The sequence below is a fragment of the Molossus molossus genome, unplaced genomic scaffold (genome assembly GCF_014108415.1).
Source record: "Molossus molossus isolate mMolMol1 unplaced genomic scaffold, mMolMol1.p scaffold_m16_p_2, whole genome shotgun sequence".
In the NCBI taxonomy this organism is placed as follows: Eukaryota; Metazoa; Chordata; class Mammalia; order Chiroptera; family Molossidae; genus Molossus; species Molossus molossus.
Window position 1 is genome coordinate 38,022,510 of NW_023425355.1, and position 19,945 is coordinate 38,042,454.

A 19,945-nucleotide genomic window follows, 5' to 3' on the forward strand; every position below is an offset into this window, starting at 1 on the left:
CCCCTAGTTCCCAAGACCCCCAATTCCTTTGCTATTACGTTTTTAGAAAGACCCTGGGCTTTCCAATATTCTCCTTGAGAATGGAGGGGCCTTCCTATGCACTCCAGGACATACTCTCAGATTTCTGGAATGTTAGAGCTGACAAGATAATACTAATACAGGGGTTCATAAATTTTCCTGCATATTAGAATCACCTGAGGAGCTTTAAAGACAGTTTCAGTGCCCAAGCTTCACCCTAGCCAGTAATTCAAGGAAAACTTTTGTTTTGTTTTGTTTTTACTTTAAGTTTCCAGATTGTGAGTCATCTCTGAACCAAACATCTACAGCAGTGTGTATTTTTTAATGAAAAAAAAATGTTTTTATTGATTTTTTAGAAAGAGAGGAAGGGAGAGAGATAGAGACATCCATATGAGAAACATTGATTGGCTGCCTCCTGCATGTCCCCTACTGGGGATCGAGCCCGCAACCCGAGCATGTGCCCTGACCAGGAACTGAACCGGGACTTCTCTTCCATGAGATGACCCTCAGTCCACTGAGCCACACCAGCTAGGCTTCTAGTGAAACTTTTAAGACATAACAAAAGGGATAAATATCTAAGTCCAGCTTAAGAAAGAAAATATTACCTATACAGTTGAAGCACCTTTACTTCACAGGTTTGGAAATTGTTCCTCAGAGCTTCAGGGAGCCTGGGGTAGGGGTGGGGGGTGCCTTAGAGGCCACTTAGATGAGGGATGGGTGAGGGCAGTGTGGTTGGGGTTCTTCTCGCCTTTCCCGTTGCTTCACCCAGAACAAAACGAATTGTATTACTTTGTACCTAGAGAATCTGCAAATAATTTCATTGGGGAAAGTGTTTCAAAGCCACTTATTTATACCCTCACTGGTTCTGTGTCTACCTTTATCCTAGATAGTGGTTGTAGTGTAGTAGTTGGAAAAGCATGTAGTGTAGTAGTTAAGACTCCGCAGATGGGGCCTGTAGTTCCAGTTTTCTATCCCCTCTTAAGTCCTCAGTGTCCTTGGTCAAGTCATACCTCTCTGAACTCCAGGGAAGCTATGAGGCATTCAGTGAGATAAATGGGTGTGAGAAGGCTTTCTAAATGATCAAATTCTGTCCAATGTAAGGGATTTCTATTTACTGACAGTGTGGTTACTGTGCTTGTTCTAAGAGCCCAGAGGTTAGTTGTGGTTTTCACTCACTCATCCACTGTGTCTTAATATGCCCCCATGTGGTTGGGTCTGCAGGGTATGGAGGAGAGGTGATACCTCACTTTTAAGGAATACCTCACTTTTAAGTCAATTTCATTGACTTTAAGACACTTTTTTTTTTTACGTTTTAATATCTCTAAATTTGGGGGTGCATTGTATAAACAATAGCATGACATACTTTAATCAGCAACTTATTTTTCTCTTTCCCCAGTACATAAAGAAGTGGATATTTTACAATCTGAATCACTGAAATTCCATGATTGCTAACTTATTTTTTCTTTTCTTTTTCTCCATGAAAGTCACCTACCTGGCTAGAGAAAACCCCTTTGGAAAAACGTATAAACAAACTTTTAGCATATAGCTTCATTTTAACACTCTATCCTCTTCCCTGTCAGCTTTTACCCAGGCCAGGCAAGCTTTCTGCTTCCTGACCATAAGGGGCCCCGTTTTGTTGAGTTGTCTCTTGGGGCAGATGATTTGTGGGACAGGAGAGGAAAGAGGCAGAGTACACCTGCATAAGGAAGCCTACCATGCCAACTACAGTGGAGGGATGGAGGATGGAAGAAGCCAGAAGAGTTGGGGAGGGAGCCAGACAAGCCAGGCCAGCCATCCCCAATAGCTCTGGTTTCTTTATTTCCCAACCACAGCCTGGCCAGACAGCTCAACCTGTTTCCTCGGGGAATCCCTAGGGCTAGTCATTGCCAGAGGTGAGCTAGGAGGGGAGTGGGGGAAAGGAGCACAGCCTGACCCAAACTCCCTGGGCTGTCTGGCCCTCACAGAGGAAGACAGTGATTTCCTTACCTCTTCCAACAAGGTACAAGAAGGGTAGTTAGTGGGCCTTTAAAGCACCGCCTTAAGCAAGGGTAGCCTAAGCCATGGACATTCACTGCAGTTGGAAATTACCACCAATCTTCCCTCAGTCCTAGCAGCCACTCTAAGTAAGCTTGTCCCTTTCAGCTTTTAGGCCAAGCTCTTCCAGAAGGGGAAGGAGTGACTCCAGTGAGATCCAGGGACACAGGCACAGGAAGCAGTGTTTGGACATTGCCCCTCCCCCCCTTACCCACCCAAGAGCTTAGCAAGACATGATCAGCCTGGATTACAGCTGCCCTCATGTAACTGGGTTAAAGTGTTGGCCTACTTAGGTCCCTCCTTCAGTGGCCTCCTTCAAAGCTGATGAGGCCGATTAGGGGGCTATTTCTGAGCCCTGGTTGTGTACCCAGAAGCCTGGGGGCAGTCTTCCTGTGACAAGAAAGACAGTAACTAAGGCTAGACAGCCAGGACAGAGTCTGCTGCCCTTTAGAGCAATGCTGTCAAACCTCATGTGCCCTTATGTAAGAAAGCGTCAAATAACAAGTTTAAGTCTCTGGATTTTGAACTTCAAGAATCAAACCAACTAACCCAGACTGGTGTGGCTTAGTTGGTGGGAACATCGTCCCATACACCACAATGTTGTGGGTTCAATTCTTGGTCAGGGCATATACCTAGGTTGTGGGTTTGATCCCTGGTCGGTATGTGTATGGGAGGCAACTGATCAATGTTTCTCTCACGTTGATGTCTCTCTCTCTCTCTCTCTCTTCCTCTCTCTCTCTCTCTCCCTCTCAAGTCAATAAAAAACATATCCTCAGGGAAGTTTTTTAAAAAAAGAATCAAACCAACTAATCAGTTTTCAGGGAAAGACCTTGTCCTATGTCTTTGTCATCTCCAGGCCCTACAGAAAGATAGTGAATGATCAAAATGAAGTCTTCAATGATAGTCACTAGCTCACACTGAGAAGATTCTGTGCCTTTGAAGCAGATTGTTATTTAACCTTTCTGATCCTCAGTTTGCTCATCTATAATATTGCAAAAATAATAGTACCTACTTCATAGAACTGGCGTGAGGACTGAATACATAAAGCACTTGGCACATTGTAAAGGATGTTTACATAAATGTTAGATACTACTACTACTGCCATTACCATCACCACTGCTATCACCATTGTCACCATTATCCTCATTCTATCAAGACAGTAGAAGAGTGGATTATAAAAATCTCAGTCTCTGGAGCCTGACAAACTTGATCTGAATCCTGACTGTGCCAATTTGCAGCTGGTGGCCTTTGATAACTGATAAACTATTTGAACTTGATTCATATTCTGTAAAGTGAGAACTTCACAAAGTTGTTGGAAAGTGTATCGCATGGTTCTTAGCTCACATATGCGCTCACCAAATGTTGTCTATTATAATTATTGAAAAGGAGTGATCAAGATCAATGGTTGCCAAGGCTGGTGGGGAGGGAAGGATAATTAGGTGAAACACAGATGATTTTTAGGGCAGTGAAACTGCCCTGTACGATATAATGATGGATACATTTCATTATACATTTGTCAAAACTCTTAGAGTGTTCAATATCAAGAGTGAACTCTCATGTAAACCATGGATTTTGGAAGATAATGGTGTATCATTGTAGGTCGATCAACTGCAACCAATGTACAGCTCTGGTGTGGAATGTTGACAGTAGGGGAAGCTATGTGGGAAGAGGTGGGGAACAGGGAGTATATGTAAACTGTACATTTTGCTCAACTTTGCTGTAAGTGTAAAACTGCTCTAAACTAATAGTTTATTTAAAAGGGAAAGAAAGAAGAAAAGCAAAAGGTGAGCAAAGTAGGTTGTTAAAATTTAGGATGTTAATTACAATCCCTGTGAATAACCACTATGAAAATAAATAAAACATACAGAAAAAGTAAGTGAAGAAGGAATAAAAATGGTGCATTAGAAAAAAAATCCAACAAATACAAAAGAATGCATTATTAGAGGAATTGAGGAGCAAAACCAATGTGACATTTAGAAAATAAATATTATAATGGCAGAAAAAAGTCTTTCATTATAAGTAATCACTTTAAATGTGAATGGGTTAAAGCCCGGCCAGGTTGCTCAGTTGTTTGGGATGTCATCCCATACACCAAAAAGGTTGCAGGTTTGATACCCGGTCAGGGCACATACCTAGATTGCAGGTTCAATCCCTGGTTGGGGAGGGTACAAGAGGCAACTGATCACTGTTTCTCTCTCACATTGTTCTCTCCCCCCCCCACCCCATTCTAAAAAATCAGTGAAAACATATCCTTGGGTGAGGATTAAAAAAAGAAAGAAACAAAAGGTGAGAGATATTGGCAAAATGGGTATTAAAAAGGCATGATTTAGCTATATGCTGTTTACAAGAGACTTAATTTAGACACAAAGATGGGAAGAGTTATTCAATGCAAATAGTAATCAAAATAGAGCTGGGATCGCTAAGTAATACCAAGCAAATTGTTATAGGGGACAAAGAAGGGCATTTTTATTGATAAAAGGATCAATTTATCAAGAAGATATAACAATTATATACATACCAATCAATACAGCTCTAACAGATATGAAGGAAACATTGACAGAATTTAAAGGAGACAGTTCTACCATGATAAGTGGAGACTTCTATATCCCACTTTAAATAGTGGATAGAACACTTAGACAATAGATCAATAAGGAATAGGAGACTTAAACATTGCTATCAACTAAATAGACCTAAAAGACATATATACAGAAGACTCTATCCAACAAGAGCAGAGCACACATTCTCAAGTGTACGTGTAGTGCTCTCCAGGATAGACTATATGGTGGACTATAAAACAATTCTCAGTAACTTTGAAAAGATTTGAATCATACAAAGTAACTTCTCTGAATAAATGGAATGAAGTTAGAAATCAATAACAGAAGGAAAACTAAAAAAAAATTCCAATATGAAAAAATTAAACAACATACTCCTAAAATGTTTCTTTTTCTTTATTGATTTTAGGTAGAGAGGAAGGCAGAGGGAGAGAGATAGAAACACTGATGAAAGAGAATATCAATTGACCATCTCCTACGTGGCCCTCACTGGGGATTTGGCCCACAACCTGGGCATGTGCCCTGGCCAGGAATCGAACTGGCAATCTCTTGGTGCATGGGTCGATGCTCAACCACTGAGCCACACCAGCTGGGCAAACCACATACTCTTAAACAGCCAATTGGGTTAAAGAAAAAAGCACTAGGAAAACTATAAAATATTTTTTGAGATGAATGAAAATGAAAATACAATATACCAAAACTTATGAGATATAGTGAAAGCAATGCTCATAGTTAAATATATAGCTATAAACACCTACATTAAAAAGGAGGCTGTGAAATCAACACCCTAACTCTATAACTCGAGGAACTAGAAAAAGAAGAGCAAATTAAACCTAAAGCCAATAGAAGGAAGGAAATAATAAAGATTAGAGCAGAGATAAATGAAATAGAGAAAAACAAATCAGTGAAAGAAATAGTTGGTTCTTTAAAAAGATCAAAGATCTTTAGACCCATTAAGAAAAAAGAAGACAACTAAAATTGGAAATGAAAGCAGGACTATTAATACCAATCTTACAAAATTAAAAGGATTATAAGAGAATACTATAAGCAGATGCATGACAACAAATTAGATAGTCATGATGAAATGCACAAGTTCCTAGAAACACGCAAATTAGCAAAACTGACTCTGGAAAATAGAAAATCTGAACATACCTTTAACAAGTGAAGAGATTGAATCAGTAATCAGAAACCTCCCAACTATCAAGGTCCATCGGTGAATTCTACCAAACATGTAAAGATTTTACACTAATCGAACACATGGGGAATATAATCCTTTCAATAGACTCAGAAAGAAACATTTGACAAAAGTCAACACCCTGTCATGATGTAAACCCTTAGCAAGCTAGGAATAGAAGACAAGTTCCCTAACGTGATAAAGGGCATATATGTAAAACCCACAGCTAACATCATACTCATTGGTGAAAGACTGTATGTTTCCCCCTAACATCAGGAGCAAGACAAGAATATCTGCTTTCACCTCTGCTATTCAACATTGGAAGTCCTAACTAGAGCAATTAGTCAAGAGAAAGAAATCAAAGGTATCCAAAATGTGAAAGAAGAAGTAAAACTATATTCACAGATAATTATGGGGGGAAGGGCGGCAGCAGCAGCGAAAGTAGGCTTACAGTTGTATGCAACTATATTATTATTTATTAATTATTGTTTTATTTCCATATGAATAACTATAAACCTACTTTTGCCCTGTGTGTGTGTATAAATAAAAAATACTATTGAATTCACACAAAAAACTACTGGAGCTAATAAAGTTTCAGGGTATAAGATCAGCAAACAAAAATTAGTTGTGTTTTTATATGCCAATAATGAAAAATTCCAAGAGGAAGTAAAGAAAACAATTCTATTTAGAATAGCATCCAAAAGAATAAAATACCTAGGAATAAATTTAGCCTAGGAGGTAAAAGGCTTATATATAAAAAATTACAAAATATTTCTGAAACAAATTAGACTTAAATAAATGGGACAGCATCTCATGCTCATTGATTGTAAGACTTAATATTGTTAAGATGCAATGTAGTTATGTGCTGCATACTGATGTTTCAGGCAATGATGGATTGCAAATACATTGGTGGTATACATATAGTCTCCTTGTACAGTAGGCTACACTGCCTAGATTTTTGTAAGTGTACTCTGTAATGTTCGTACAATGATGAAATGACCTAAGGATGGGTTTGTCAGAATGTATCTCCATTGTTAAGTGGCTCATGACTGTAGTCCCTGAAGTGATCTACAGATTCAATGCAATCCCTATAAAAATTCCAATTTTTTTTTCAGAAATGGAAAAGCCAATCCTCAAATTTATAAGGGATTTCAAGTATCTTTGAGTAGCCCAAACTATAGTAAGAAAGAAAAGCAGGGCAGGAAGACTCACAGTTCCCAATTTCAAAACTTACTACAAACTAGAGTAGTCAAAACAGGTTTCTACTGACAGAAGGATCAACTCTCTAGAAATAAGGGTCCAGAAATAAACCCAAATCTCTATGGTGAATTGATTTTTAAACAAGGGCACAATGACCATTCAATGGGGTAAAGAACAGTCTTTTCAACAAATGATATTGGGACAAATGAATAACCACATTAAAAGAAATGAAGTTGAACTCCAACCTTGCACCCCATACAAAAATTAACTCAAAATAGATCAACAACCTAAATATAAGGACTAAGACTATTAGAAGAAACCATAGGGGTAAATCTTCATGATCTAAGACTTGGCAATGGATTCTCAGATTTGACACCTAAAACAAGAGCAACAAAAGAAAAAAGTAGATAAATTGAACTTATCAAAAATTAAAAACTTTTGTTTGTCACAGGACATTATCAATGATGTGAAAAAGGCTAACTACCGAATGGGAGAAAATATTTTCAAATCATTTATCTGATAAAGGGTTTAATATCTTGAATATATAAAAAAATTCTTACAACTCAACAACAAAAACACAACCCAATAAAAAGCTGGGCAAAGGACTTGAATAAACATTTTTCTTTTTTTAATTTTTTTTTTTTTAATCCTCACCCAAGAACATTTTTTCATTTTTTTTTTTGTTCACATAGAGTGGGAGGGAGAGAGAGGAAGAGAGAGAGAGAGAAACATCAACATGAAAGGTACACATTGAGTGGCTGCCACCCACACGACCCAGCCAGGGCTGGGGACAAACTGCAACCAAGATACGTGCCCTTAGCAGGAACCGAACCCGGGCCTCTCTGGACCATAGGCCTACGCTGTAACCACTGAGCCAAACCAGCCAGGGTTGAATAAACATTTTTCAAAAAGATCAATAGACACATAGTCAACATCACTGGTGATTAACAAAATGCAATTCGAAACCCCCGTGAGATTCTGTTTTACACCCACTAGGATGACTCTAACCAAAAAGACAGATAATAACAAGAATTGGTGAGGATGTGGAAAAATTGGAAACTTCATACATTACTGGTGGGAATGTAAAATGGTGCATGCAAGCCCTATGGAAACAGTTAATGGAACCATTAAAAACCTAAAAAAAAAAATTACTGTATGACTCAGCAATTCCATAGCCAAGAGAAATGAAAACATATATCCACACACACTTAGACACAAATGTTTATAGCAGCATTATTCATAAGAGCCAAATGGTTGAAACAGCCCAATATCCATCAATGGATGAATGGATAAACAAATTGTTCTATATACATACAATGAAATGTTGTTCAGCCATATAAAGGAACCAAGTACTAAAACATGCTAAAACTTTGATGAACCTTGAAAACATGCTAAGTAAAAGAAGTCAGTGACAAAAGATCACACATTGTATGACACCAATTGTATGATATACCCTCATTAAAAATTCAGACAAACATATTTAGAGTTACTTAGGGGATGGGCAAGGGAGGAATGGGGAGCAGCCTCTTAATGGGGATGGGGTGTTTTTATGGTGTGATGAAAATGTTTTAAATCTAGAGAGAGTCGTTGGTAGCAGAACATCGTGATTACACTCAATACCACTAAATTGTATGCTTTAAAGTGGTTAATTGTATGTTATATGAATTTCACCTCAATAAAAGAAAATGGCAAAAAAAAGGAAGTGGAAAGAAAGGAATTTCTTTTTAACTTTTAAGTGCCCTGTGAACCCCTTTGAAGGATTCACTGTATAACTTTCTCTAGCCCAAAGGGTGTTGTTGCCTGCCTTTTCCCAGCCTAGAGCTGACTATTAGCAATTTCTGTTTGACCCTATTCAAGGCCACAGTTTCTTCTGGAATGGTACAAATCCAAGTTGAGTACTAAGGGGCCAATTAGGCCCATCTACCCAGGAACAATCCCATCCTGTTTGAATAACCAGATTAACACCTTGTTCCCCTTTTAAATTCCATCATTCATGAGTACAACGGACCACATATGCTAGGCCAGATAAACAAGAACCAAGTCACCAAGGGGCATGGTTTCATATACAGAGGTCACTATGGCCACCCCGACCACAATTCTGGGAAAGGGGCCATTGCCGAGGCCTGTGCCAGCAGAGTGGCAATGTGTCCATGAGTTCCTGGAATTCATTTGAATGTTTGAAGTGGAGAAAGTTTAGGGAAATGTTGGCTACTCTGCCAGAATTATGTGGGGAGTGGGGTATATGACTGCCTTATCCAGCTGTATGCCCAACTCTGTTTCCTATGCTGATACACACAAATCCACTTACATACATGGTAACCTTGAATCAATCCAGAATACCATTTAAATGGAAATGCTGGTTTGATGAAAAGAGACTATAGCAATTCTTAGTTTCAAATCTGCCTGGTGTTCAGGCAATAGCTACAACTCTCAGCAGATGCCTGTCAGCTAAAATGTGATTTAAACATCCTGTTGTGTGCTGGTTGTTTCCTGTTTTACAATACCAAATTCTGCCTTCCTGCCCTTTCTTAGGTAGCAGGTGACACAGAAAGTTACTCTGATTTTCCTCTCTGGGTAGTCTACCCTTAGTATCCTTTCCCTCCTCCTACCCCATGAGTGGATCCCCCCATGGGATAATTTTTCAAACAATAGGCATGCTATAATTTCTTCTCCTCAGACCTCAAGTCAGCTTCTTAGAGCAAAGTGCCTAGTATCTACCTGTGCTCTTCTCTCTCTCCTGGTCATGAGAAGGGCCTGATGCCCTTTAGAGGACAGCTTTGTAGTAAGAAATACAACTTTCAGCCACCACATGCCATTTTGCATATACATAAATCTGTTGCTTATACAATCACATAAGTTCTCTCCCAATCACCTTGCACGTTCCCACTAGGTAGGGAGCAAGAGAGCCACATTGTAGGAACAGAAACAATCTCCTCCTCCACTCACCAAATCATGACCATGCCCATTGTGGGGTGGATTTTGCTGCTGACATGTTGGAGGACCAAAGAAATGCCATTTCCCAACAGGGACAGCCACAACCCTGCTCTAATGGCACTCTGAAGTAGAAACCATTTAGGGAAACCCTGTAAAGCCAGGCTGATGTTGCCTGGGCCCTAGTGTGATTGACTTTTCCTAACTAGACAAAACGTGTACGCCCCTCACAATGCTTAGCTCAGAGTAGACTGTTAATCTGTGTTACAAAATGATACTATATTTATTCTGAAACCCAGCATGGTGCCATGCCTCTGGGGGTACAAGCACTTAGTAAATATTGATGGATCACGTTGAGTCTGACATTTGGGAGGAAAAGGCCAAAATGGAAAAGATGAAATGACGGCTTGCCAAAGCATCTCAAAATAACTAGGCTTGTTGGGGCTCTAGCAGTGGTTTTCAGATTGTTCTGTGGGATTTGGCATTCTGTTGGAACTGATCCAAGTTTCCATAAACATTTCAATTCAAAAAGTGCGTGTGGTTTAAATGTGTAATATTTACAAACTGTAATACAACCAAAAAAACACCTAACAGAAACACTTCAATGTGTTACTTTCAGAATGGTGATCACAGAGCACCAGTGGGTTAGCAGGAGCCATCATGTTGACTCATTTCTATTCAAATCTCAGGAGTAATGCTTCTCTTGCCTGATCTTCTTGTAGGCCTTCTCAGGTCTCTCTCAGGAGGTTGGTTGAGTGCACTGGAATTTTACGATTTAGGCCCATACGTATGTACCCACTCTCAAAATTATGCAAGTGAGATATCGCCTCTTCTCTGCAAATCAGGACCTTCTTGCTGTTGTACAGTCAAAACAGAATACATAAATAAATGGAGAGTATAAATGCCGTTGTCATCTGTCACCTCAATTACAAATTTTTAGTCATCAAAATACCCTTATTATTCGCATTAACTTTATAAGTAATTGTTATGTTTGCACTTTATAACAATAAGAACCTGTGCTTAATCTCATATTTTTAACACGAGGGGCCAGCTAAGATTTTAATTAAAAAGCAAAGGGTTCTTCCGCTGTGGAGGGAGACTAAAGGCTGAACAAATTACCAGTCCCTTGTGACTGGCCTGTGTCCTTTCAGGACGGGAGCATGACGTCAAGAACTCCAGGGCAGGCAGTGAGCGTACAGGTAAGTAATGCAGCCACTGCCCAGCTGCCCAGCACGTGCTCCACACTTAGCACATCTCACATCTAACCTTTCTCGGACTAATACAATCATTTGTCATGATGGAAATCAGCAAGTGCAGGTCAATGTTTGTTTATATGAAGTGCATGCCCTCCGGGTCAGTCCATTTAAACAAATTGAGATACATAGTCTACACTCTGAACATAATATATTAAATATAGATGTAATCAACTTCTTGGGACAAGGAGATCTGCTTCAGAACAGTGCTTATAACCTAAGGCGGTTTCCTCTGATTTCTTTCAACAGGCTTGGGGTTTGAAACAGGAGATTGTACCATGGGCTACAGGATCACGAAAGGCTTTTTAATGTAGTAGGCAAAGTAGTATGCTCAAGGCCTGCTTCAGTTGTGTCCTTTCAATAAACGATTTCTCCTCAGGTGAAAAGCCTGGGCAAGCAGATGGGAAGCCATCAGAGTTTAGCCCAAATCCACACTCGTCTCAGCTTATGCAGTCAGAGCTGCACAGGGTGGGAGAAGCCATTCTCTTAATGGGCAATCATTTACTGACTCTCCTGACTGGCAGCTCTGAATCTAGGTGTGATTTCTTCACAGTAGACTTTCCCCAGCTCACACTGATAGGACCCCTTGGATATGACAGTATTTTCCATCAACAGAGAGCAACTGTCTCATGCCATACAGCCAGGCTTGCCCTCTGAAGCAGTGAGCTATTTAAAAGGTGCCTAGTGGGGCATGAAATCTAAAGAGGAAACGCTGAAACTCTGGGAAGAATTTAGGTAGGCAGTGTGATTACTGAAGTTGAAATCTGTCCAGACCACTGAGTTAACCACTAATGCTTTAAAAATGAATGTTGTGTGTAATTAGGAAAATTACCTAATTCTACCTGAACCTATTAATATTGTCTAAATCATCTTAAAAAGCCCATATACCATTAAACATGAATAATGAAACTGAGTAAACCTTGAGCAGATGGCTGCCTTAATGGAGCACTACACAAACCATAATCATACTCTAGGATCTGAGATGGCTCAGTCACTACGATTGACATAAGCACGTGTCATCAAATTCACATGGGAAACGGGGCTTTGGGGCAATGTAACAGAAAATTGCCCTACATATACTCACTAGTAATTAATCCTGAAATATGCATGATGAAACTGAGACCGGAAATGATTTAGAAAAAGCCAAAGTATTTCAACAATGTCCTTGATGGCCTTTCTATAGAGAAAGAAATAAGGCAACAGCTGGTAGTGGTAGCCCAGCAAGATATTCCTTTTTTACTGCAGACTCTTCTCTAACCCTTGAAAGTCAGGAGCACCAGTTGTTCTGCCATATATTCAGACGTTTTCCCCAAGCTCAAGTTGGGAATAGAGTTCATCTCATCCTGCTCTGGAACTGGAAAAGTTAACAGGTAATAAGTTTAACTTGTGGTATGCCTGGTGTGTGTATGAATGTGTACCAGCTCCAAGGGGCCATATTTTGGGTATTTTCAGATTCTGACCTATAGTGAAAAATGGCAAAGCCTTGATGGCAAAAGAAAGGCTTCCTACCTCATCAGATGGATTCACTGAATGGCAATGCTACTGCCCTGAACCAGCTTATAAAAGGGAAACACCCAATAAAACAATTATTTGGAAGAAATTTGGAGTGCACTTAAGCATAGTTAAGTTGCCCCATAAATTCAAGTTGGGTGCTTGTCTCAGATTCATGACTAGGGTAGATTGTCTAATAAAAAGGCTAGACTATCTCACCAAGCTAGGGTTCAGGGCTAGGCAAGATGAAAAAAGGCAAATCATATGGTAGGGAGCAGCTGCGGGTAAGTGAGGTATTCCAAGTGCCAGTTTGCAAATAAATTAATGCCGGTTCCAAAGTTTATTATTTCAAAGTCCTCCACTGTGAGTGCTTTAGTAAGAAGTACCCATGAGACCAACATCCTATGAGGCAGGTTAAAGAAAGAAACAACAAATGGTAACTCAGTTTTAACATTTTATTGGGTAAATGATTTTAAAGGTAATAACAATAGTGTCAAAACTACTACAATATCTTTCCACAGCCATACCTTACAGACCCACATAAACCTCTTTTTTTTTTTTGCTCATTTTCATATTTTAAAGCCATACATGTCATATAAAATGCCCATTTCCAATATTTTCTTCAAACTATTAAACAAGTGTAGAAGGAAGGAGGATCTAGTTATACATGAAGGGGTTTCAGGTAATCTGTGATGTCTTACTGTAATCAAAAAACAGGTTCCTAAGAAAGAAGGAAAAGAAAAGCTACACCAGGTAGCTTTTGTTCATTACAAGTCTCACCATGGTATCACCAAAAACTCATTATGCTGGTGACTTATTCGAAGTAATTTCAGGGAATATATAAAACACTAAAATAACTTAGAAACTAGATCCAAATATTTCAAAAGTAATCAACTTTGATATACAAAAACAGTCAGAGGTGGTTATAAAAGTGTTTTCTCAGTGCGTCTATGTACCAGCGCAGTTACTGGGTCCACAGCAAAATAAAAGGGTTATTTTCTTCTGAAACAGTAATAAAAAACAAGGAAAACGTATGTTTGTATATAAAGGATCAATGCTGGTCTTAAGAATAATGTAATCAGAAACCCTTAAATTGAGAGGCACACAACAGGTTTCCGCTTTAAAAAAATAAAAGGAAAATCGCCAGTTTATTTAAATGGAGGAGGTGTTCACACCCCCAAATAAACTTAATTAAATTTAACATCACTAGCAAAAATCACTTAGAAATTGTACAAAAATAAAAAAAGTTAACATACTTAATCCTGCAAGGTTTTTGTAAGGACTGGAAGGCAGGCTTTTGGAGCAGCATTTGGGCATGGCTGGGGGCTTCTTTGGTTTGATCTAACATATGTAAGAGATGGAACCTATTCCAGATGACAGTTTCAAATTTCCTGCACATTTGAAGACATGAAAAGAGGCCAGTATACCAACATCCGGTGTGCTGGGCATTGGGACTGTATGCACAGGACTGAAAATCTTATAATTGTTTAAGTGGGGTGGGGGCAAAAGATCAAGCCTTGCACTTCCTCCATCAATTACACCAACCTCTCATGGTACAGGAGACTGGAAAGGGTAGTAGCACATTCTTGTGCAATCAGAAGGCCACTTAATGAGGGGGGTGAGGGGCAATTGTTCTTTTAGAATCTGGTACCTGGCTGACCTCGTTTAAGGACAAGAAAACCCTTCCAGAAATGGAAGCCTTTTGCTACATACCAAAGTAAAATGCGTACTATTTTCCAAGAGGAAAAATACCCAGTTGCATTTGAAAATGAAAACATAAATGGAACTAATTAACATTTAAAAGGGGGGCTATGTAAACTTTGTGCTACTCAAATGAAGTTCAAGTATTACTTCTGAGCTGTTTAAAGATCACTGAACTCATACAATATACTGGTGATGAGTGCAATTCACATTTGTTTTTCTGAACAAATAAACCACAACTGGCTAGAACACAACCTGTGCAATTAGAATCTTTGTCAGAGTTAAAAACACATGCTACATATTTCAACATGTTCAAAGTTAATTCAAACCACATATTTAACATTGTGTAATATACGACAAAGGTGAAAGGGTCTAGCATTTGTTTGTTTGAAGCACACCATTACAGTTTGTAGAACACCCTTTACACTACAAAGTCTTTTAGTCAACAGCTACTTAGAGACAAAAATGCACTATGCATTAATTTGAATACAAAAGAAGACAAAACTATCCTTTTCCCCCAAGCCATGGTGGGAAATATTGCTGACCGAGTCCTCTGAAGCCTGCAGGATGGTTATTTCTTCAGTATAACATTATTACACTGGTAAGAAAACCTGTATAACATCTGCATATATCAAGAAATTTAAAAAATCTGATATGATTTTAGAGTCCGCATGACCAGTCACATGACCTGCTCAAGATTGATTAGCACCGTTATATACATAAACACACACATATGTATGTATGTATAAGTATATGTATACATACAAATATGTATGTAATAGATCTTTTCTTTAGAAAAAAACTTCTAACCATGAGCTCAACCAGGACAAGGAGCCTGTTGAACTGATGAGATGATGGGTAAGATGGATCAATATTGGTCTGTTTTGTCTCTCCTCAGTTTGTTTTATTTACTTTTTTGCAGCAGACAGTATCATTCAGCTTGTGCTCAGTTTCCCTATAAGGGCAAGAAAAAGATTCCATCAGGTAGCCACTTGTTTTTATACTGAAAGACTAATCTGCTCCTAAATGCTCCCAAGTAGAAATGAAAGGACTCAAAACCCTGTTCTAAAACCCAACAGCTAGCATTGTCTGTCTGACTAATGTCTAGGTTCAAAGGAACTGGCTACCCAGATTGCATTTCAGGCCAACAATTGGCTTCTTAGTTAAGGCATCACAACTGAAAATGGTTGTTTCAACAATGGATGCTGTGGATGAAAGAATACCAACAAACTTCTAAGAACTCTTATCAAAAACTAAAACAGTTTGCTTTGCCACAATGAATTTAGCCAATTATCTCACAAACTAGAAAAGGGTTTTTGAATTCTGAACTAGCAGTCTGTCACTTGTCACAGCCACTATATGTATAAGCTATGCCATTTGATATTGTGACATCTCATAGTTTTAAACTATATATTCTGCACCATACTTATATTCACCACTTGATATATTGGTTTCCTGTTTCAAAAAAATAATTATATATATATATATATGTGTGTGTGTGTGTGTGTGTGTACACACACACACATACATTTTTTTACTACAATAAAATGAAGGTAATCTTTCTCCAAACTCCTCTGTCATTTTTCCTGGGGATATAGATATGGACCTACTATTGACATTAGGAAATTATCTTCGTATGCATCATGGGAAGACTAGCCCTGCAAATGATCTTGGTTTTAAAAATTACAATGTATCTAAATGCCAACTCCATTTTTACAGGTGTAACACAACATCAACATAGTACATGTGTTTCTATCAAAAGTATGTAGTGCAGAAAGAGATTCAAGCTATGTTATAGTATTTCTAAAACTCCAGTATAATCCCCATTACAAACATCTGAAATCATGGCATATATGAACTTTTGTTTTACTAGATTATCTTTACCATTTCTTTAAATGGTAGCTAAAATTGTCTCTGGCCAATGATGACTTATTGAAAGATAAAGCTAACAAATTTAAATACACAATAGTCACATGTCTGTTTTTGGTTATTTGCTCAAAATAATTCTTTCAGCTTAAAAAAATACTTAAGAGTAAGTAATTTGTCTAATCTGTTGTTTCACAATATAGAAACAATAAAATTTTATAAGAATATTTCTCTAAATTGCCTTTTTTCTAACCCTCTTAATTCCACTTAATTAGATTCTTCTCAAAGGCACTAAATTCTGTATATGCTGTCTTCCTGATATTTGCTGCTTTTCAAAATGATTCCTATAGCATATTTGAAAGGTAGCTTGTATTTTCTTAAAACAGTGTTTTAGTTTGTAAATTGGTTCTACAAAATTATTAGGCAGTCTGTCCTATGATAACCAGCACAATAGGCATAAATGATTTCTCACTCTCTGTGACAAGCCCTATCACGGACCTTCAAATGTTCTATACTAGAACTAAAGTTCATATATTTTAACCATGGTAAAAACATATACTTAAGGAATGGAGACCCACATACTAAGCTCCATAGCAAAATTAATTTTAGACAAATTCATGAGTAATACACAAATACCTGAATTTCATATGAATTATTCCCAAACTCAGCTATGAAAAATTATCTATCTTACTGAGGAAAACTAAAGAAAAACCTAAATTAAATCCTTAAAAACTGCACAATTTCTTCCATCCACAGTCAAAACAAACAAACAAACAAACAAAAAAAAAAAAAAAGGAAGGAAGGAAGAGAAGCAAGACAGAATGAAGGAAAGAAGTCAGGAAAGGAAAGCATGATAGACAGACAGAAATCTGATTGACATAGCTAAGCAAAATTCTATATATCATAAGGAAAGAAATCCCCCAAACTGATATATGCTGCAAAAAGAATCAATGATCTAAAATAATAAAACAGGATCTTCTTAACAAATGCCATTTTCCTACCCGTTACCATGATGATCTTAATAGACTATGTTGAAGTTTCACCATGGCAACGGAAACTATCATCATAAAATGGTACAGTAAAAGAGATAGCTAGACCAAGAAGGGGAAGGGTCTCCTGGGAAGAGGTCTGCAGAGAGGCCCAGTGACTGGTTGTGCGGCTCAGTGTCAGGAATAATGGTTGTATGGCGGAAGAGGATGCCCGATGCCATTTTGGAAATGATGATGCTGGCGATGAGCAAGGTATTCAGCATAGCTCAGGGTCATCTTTTCACTACGGTACCTGAAAGAAAGTCAGGGAAAAGACAAAGTTAACTTCAAGAAATAGGTGACATGACAGTGTCAGAGCAAGGAGGGACCTTGAAGATAATTTTATAGGTCAAGAAACATAGGCCCAGAGAGGAGCAGTGACCTGCCCAGTGTCACACAACTAATAAGTAGCAAAGCTGAGATCAGAACCCAGGAATCCAGAGTCTGAGTCTAGTGCCCTTTCCATTCTACTACTTGTTTAAATTGTACAAATTTTATTGTCCTCTGCTCCCCAGTTTGCTAACAGAAAGGAACAGGGGAAAGCCAACCTTTTAACCATCATGTATGCAACTCACTCACTTGACTACCTTCTTTTTCTGGGATCATCCATTGCTCCCTCCTTTAACATTCCTTTTCCTCTGTCCACACAGGGTCTTGCCATTAAGTAAAAACAGCAAAACAAAAACCTTTTCTTAATCCCGGTATCCCAAACGCTGTTTTCCTGTGGACAGAAGCTTTCTCAATGCCACACTTCTCAAGAGTAATGTGTATTTTCTCATCTCACACCACTCCTTAGCTCAGTGCAGCTTGCCTTCTGCTGTCCCACTTCCACGGACACTACTCTTTCAGAAGGCCACTCCTCTTCCTACTCGACATCTCCACTGTGGTACTGTTCAGCACTCCCTTTTTGAAGTTCTCTTGTGCCACAGGTTTTACAACTCCACACTCCACTGGTTCTCCCCCTGCCTCTCAGACTGCTCCTTAGGACTACTCATCCCACTCCTGCCTTATAGGATTTTCTTACATTTCTACCTTCAGTCCTTTTGACCCTATGCTCTATCCCTGCTCAATGAACCCTATCCTCATAGCTTCAACTATGTCCTCTTTACACATGATCCCCAATCACTATCTCTGTCCATGAGCTCTACACACACACATTCAGTAACCTACTAGACATTAATATATAAATATCACAGGAAGCACTTGAAATCTAGAATCAGTGCATAAATGTGACTCTCCTCCTATGGTTCCTCTCTTGGTTGAAGGGATTACCATGGTCCCCTTTATCCAGAGTAAAGCCTTGATTTGTTCTTCTTTCTTACTTCTGAAAGATGATTAACTCCTTTCATTTCTTCCACAATATTTTCTTATCTGTTTCCTCCTTTCTTCCCATCTGACTGTCATCGCTCTTATTACACCTCCCATTTCACCCCATGTGGATTGCTGCTAGAGATTATTAAATAATAGCAATGTCTTCTAATTTTCCTGCTTCCAATTCTAATCTTACACTTCCCCAAATCCATCTGTTTTAAACCCTTCAATGGCTAATGATTGCCTATAGAATCAGGTCTAAACTTCTTAATCTGGAACTCAAGACCTTATGATCTGACCCAACATACCTTCTTTGCCATATTTTCCTCTAATGACCACTGAAAGACCAGCCAAATTGGACTATTGAACATTCCTCAGAACTTTCTGGGTACTAAGCCACCTACATGTGTTGACTCACAAAGTTCCCTTTAATTAATCCCTTTCCTTCCCACTCTCTGCCTGTCAAATATTCTACCTATTTTTTAAGTCCAGCTTCAAATCTACCTCCTCTTTAAAATTTTTTGTTACCTCCAACCCCTCCTGGAATTCTATTGCCCTATTTTATGATCTCACATCATCCATCACATTCTGCCTTATATTAATAATCGTTTTTGTACATGATCTTCTATTAGACTGTGAACTCTGAGAGAACAGAAATGGAGGCATTTTCAAATTTGTAACTCCTCAGAGCTGAGAAAAGTCCATTTTTAGACCATAAGCATTTGATGTGATTTTGTGGAATTAAAATAAATGGAAAACACAATCAGTTTTCCTAAAATTTTGATATTTTCCTTTTAAAATAAGTATTCCTATTACCCCATGCAGACATTTATTTCACATTTGTGAATCCAGCTTAATTGTATTTTTCATGGGAGACTTCTATCACTGCCAAAATTCTAAGGCTAAATTCAAATTTGAGCACTGCTTATCAGAATCCTGGGGTTCTGCTAAGCCACATCAAAAGCTAGCCAATAGCTAATTCAGGTAACTTTCTTCAATAATGTAGTCTGAAGGCCCACAGGATTTGCTCATATAAAGCCAGAGTAATCACATAGAGCTAAACAAGGGAAGGATGGGCTCATACATTTTACAGGCTTTACTGCCAAGCATAGTTCCATTGTATCCATCCTCAGTATGGCCCTGCCATTCATTTCCTCTCTGTTTCAGAAAAGAGAAGCAAATACAGTTAGAGAGACCAAAGAAATCAAAAGATTATAGGCATATGCATCAAAATGTACTGGTTACCCTTGCACTAGAAAATGCCTTCTGTACCTGGTCAGTTTTATGGTTTTCCTGAATTCATTAGTAATTGGAGCTTTGTATCCTCCTTTCCTCAGTAAGGAGTCTATGGTCTGAATATGGTCCCATCCTGCGGAGAGTAGACCA

The 19,945-nt window shown here is 38.5% G+C and overlaps 2 protein-coding genes across 3 annotated transcripts in view; one reads left to right on the plus strand and one right to left on the minus strand.

Moving 5' to 3' along the window:
* The window catches only part of TMEM164 (transmembrane protein 164), a 241,658-nt gene extending 229,087 nt beyond the window's left edge, over positions 1-12,571 (plus strand). Inside the window, exon 9 of the mRNA XM_036271272.1 lies at positions 12,408-12,571. The gene's annotated coding sequence lies outside the window, so the exon portion shown is untranslated. The remainder of the gene's footprint in view (positions 1-12,407) is intronic.
* Positions 12,572-17,030: 4,459 nt separating this feature from the next.
* Positions 17,031-19,945, minus strand: part of AMMECR1 (AMMECR nuclear protein 1) — a 135,958-nt gene continuing 133,043 nt past the window's right edge. Inside the window, exons 5-7 of one of the 2 annotated variants that reach the window (XM_036270648.1) lie at positions 19,832-19,928; positions 19,644-19,717; positions 17,031-17,501 (exon numbers count right to left, since the gene is read on the minus strand). In XM_036270648.1, coding sequence (XP_036126541.1) covers positions 17,482-17,501; positions 19,644-19,717; positions 19,832-19,928 — 191 coding nt within the window. In that variant the 3' untranslated portion in view covers positions 17,031-17,481. The remainder of the gene's footprint in view (positions 17,502-19,643; positions 19,718-19,831; positions 19,929-19,945) is intronic. The other variant, XM_036270649.1, reaches the window with a different exon arrangement.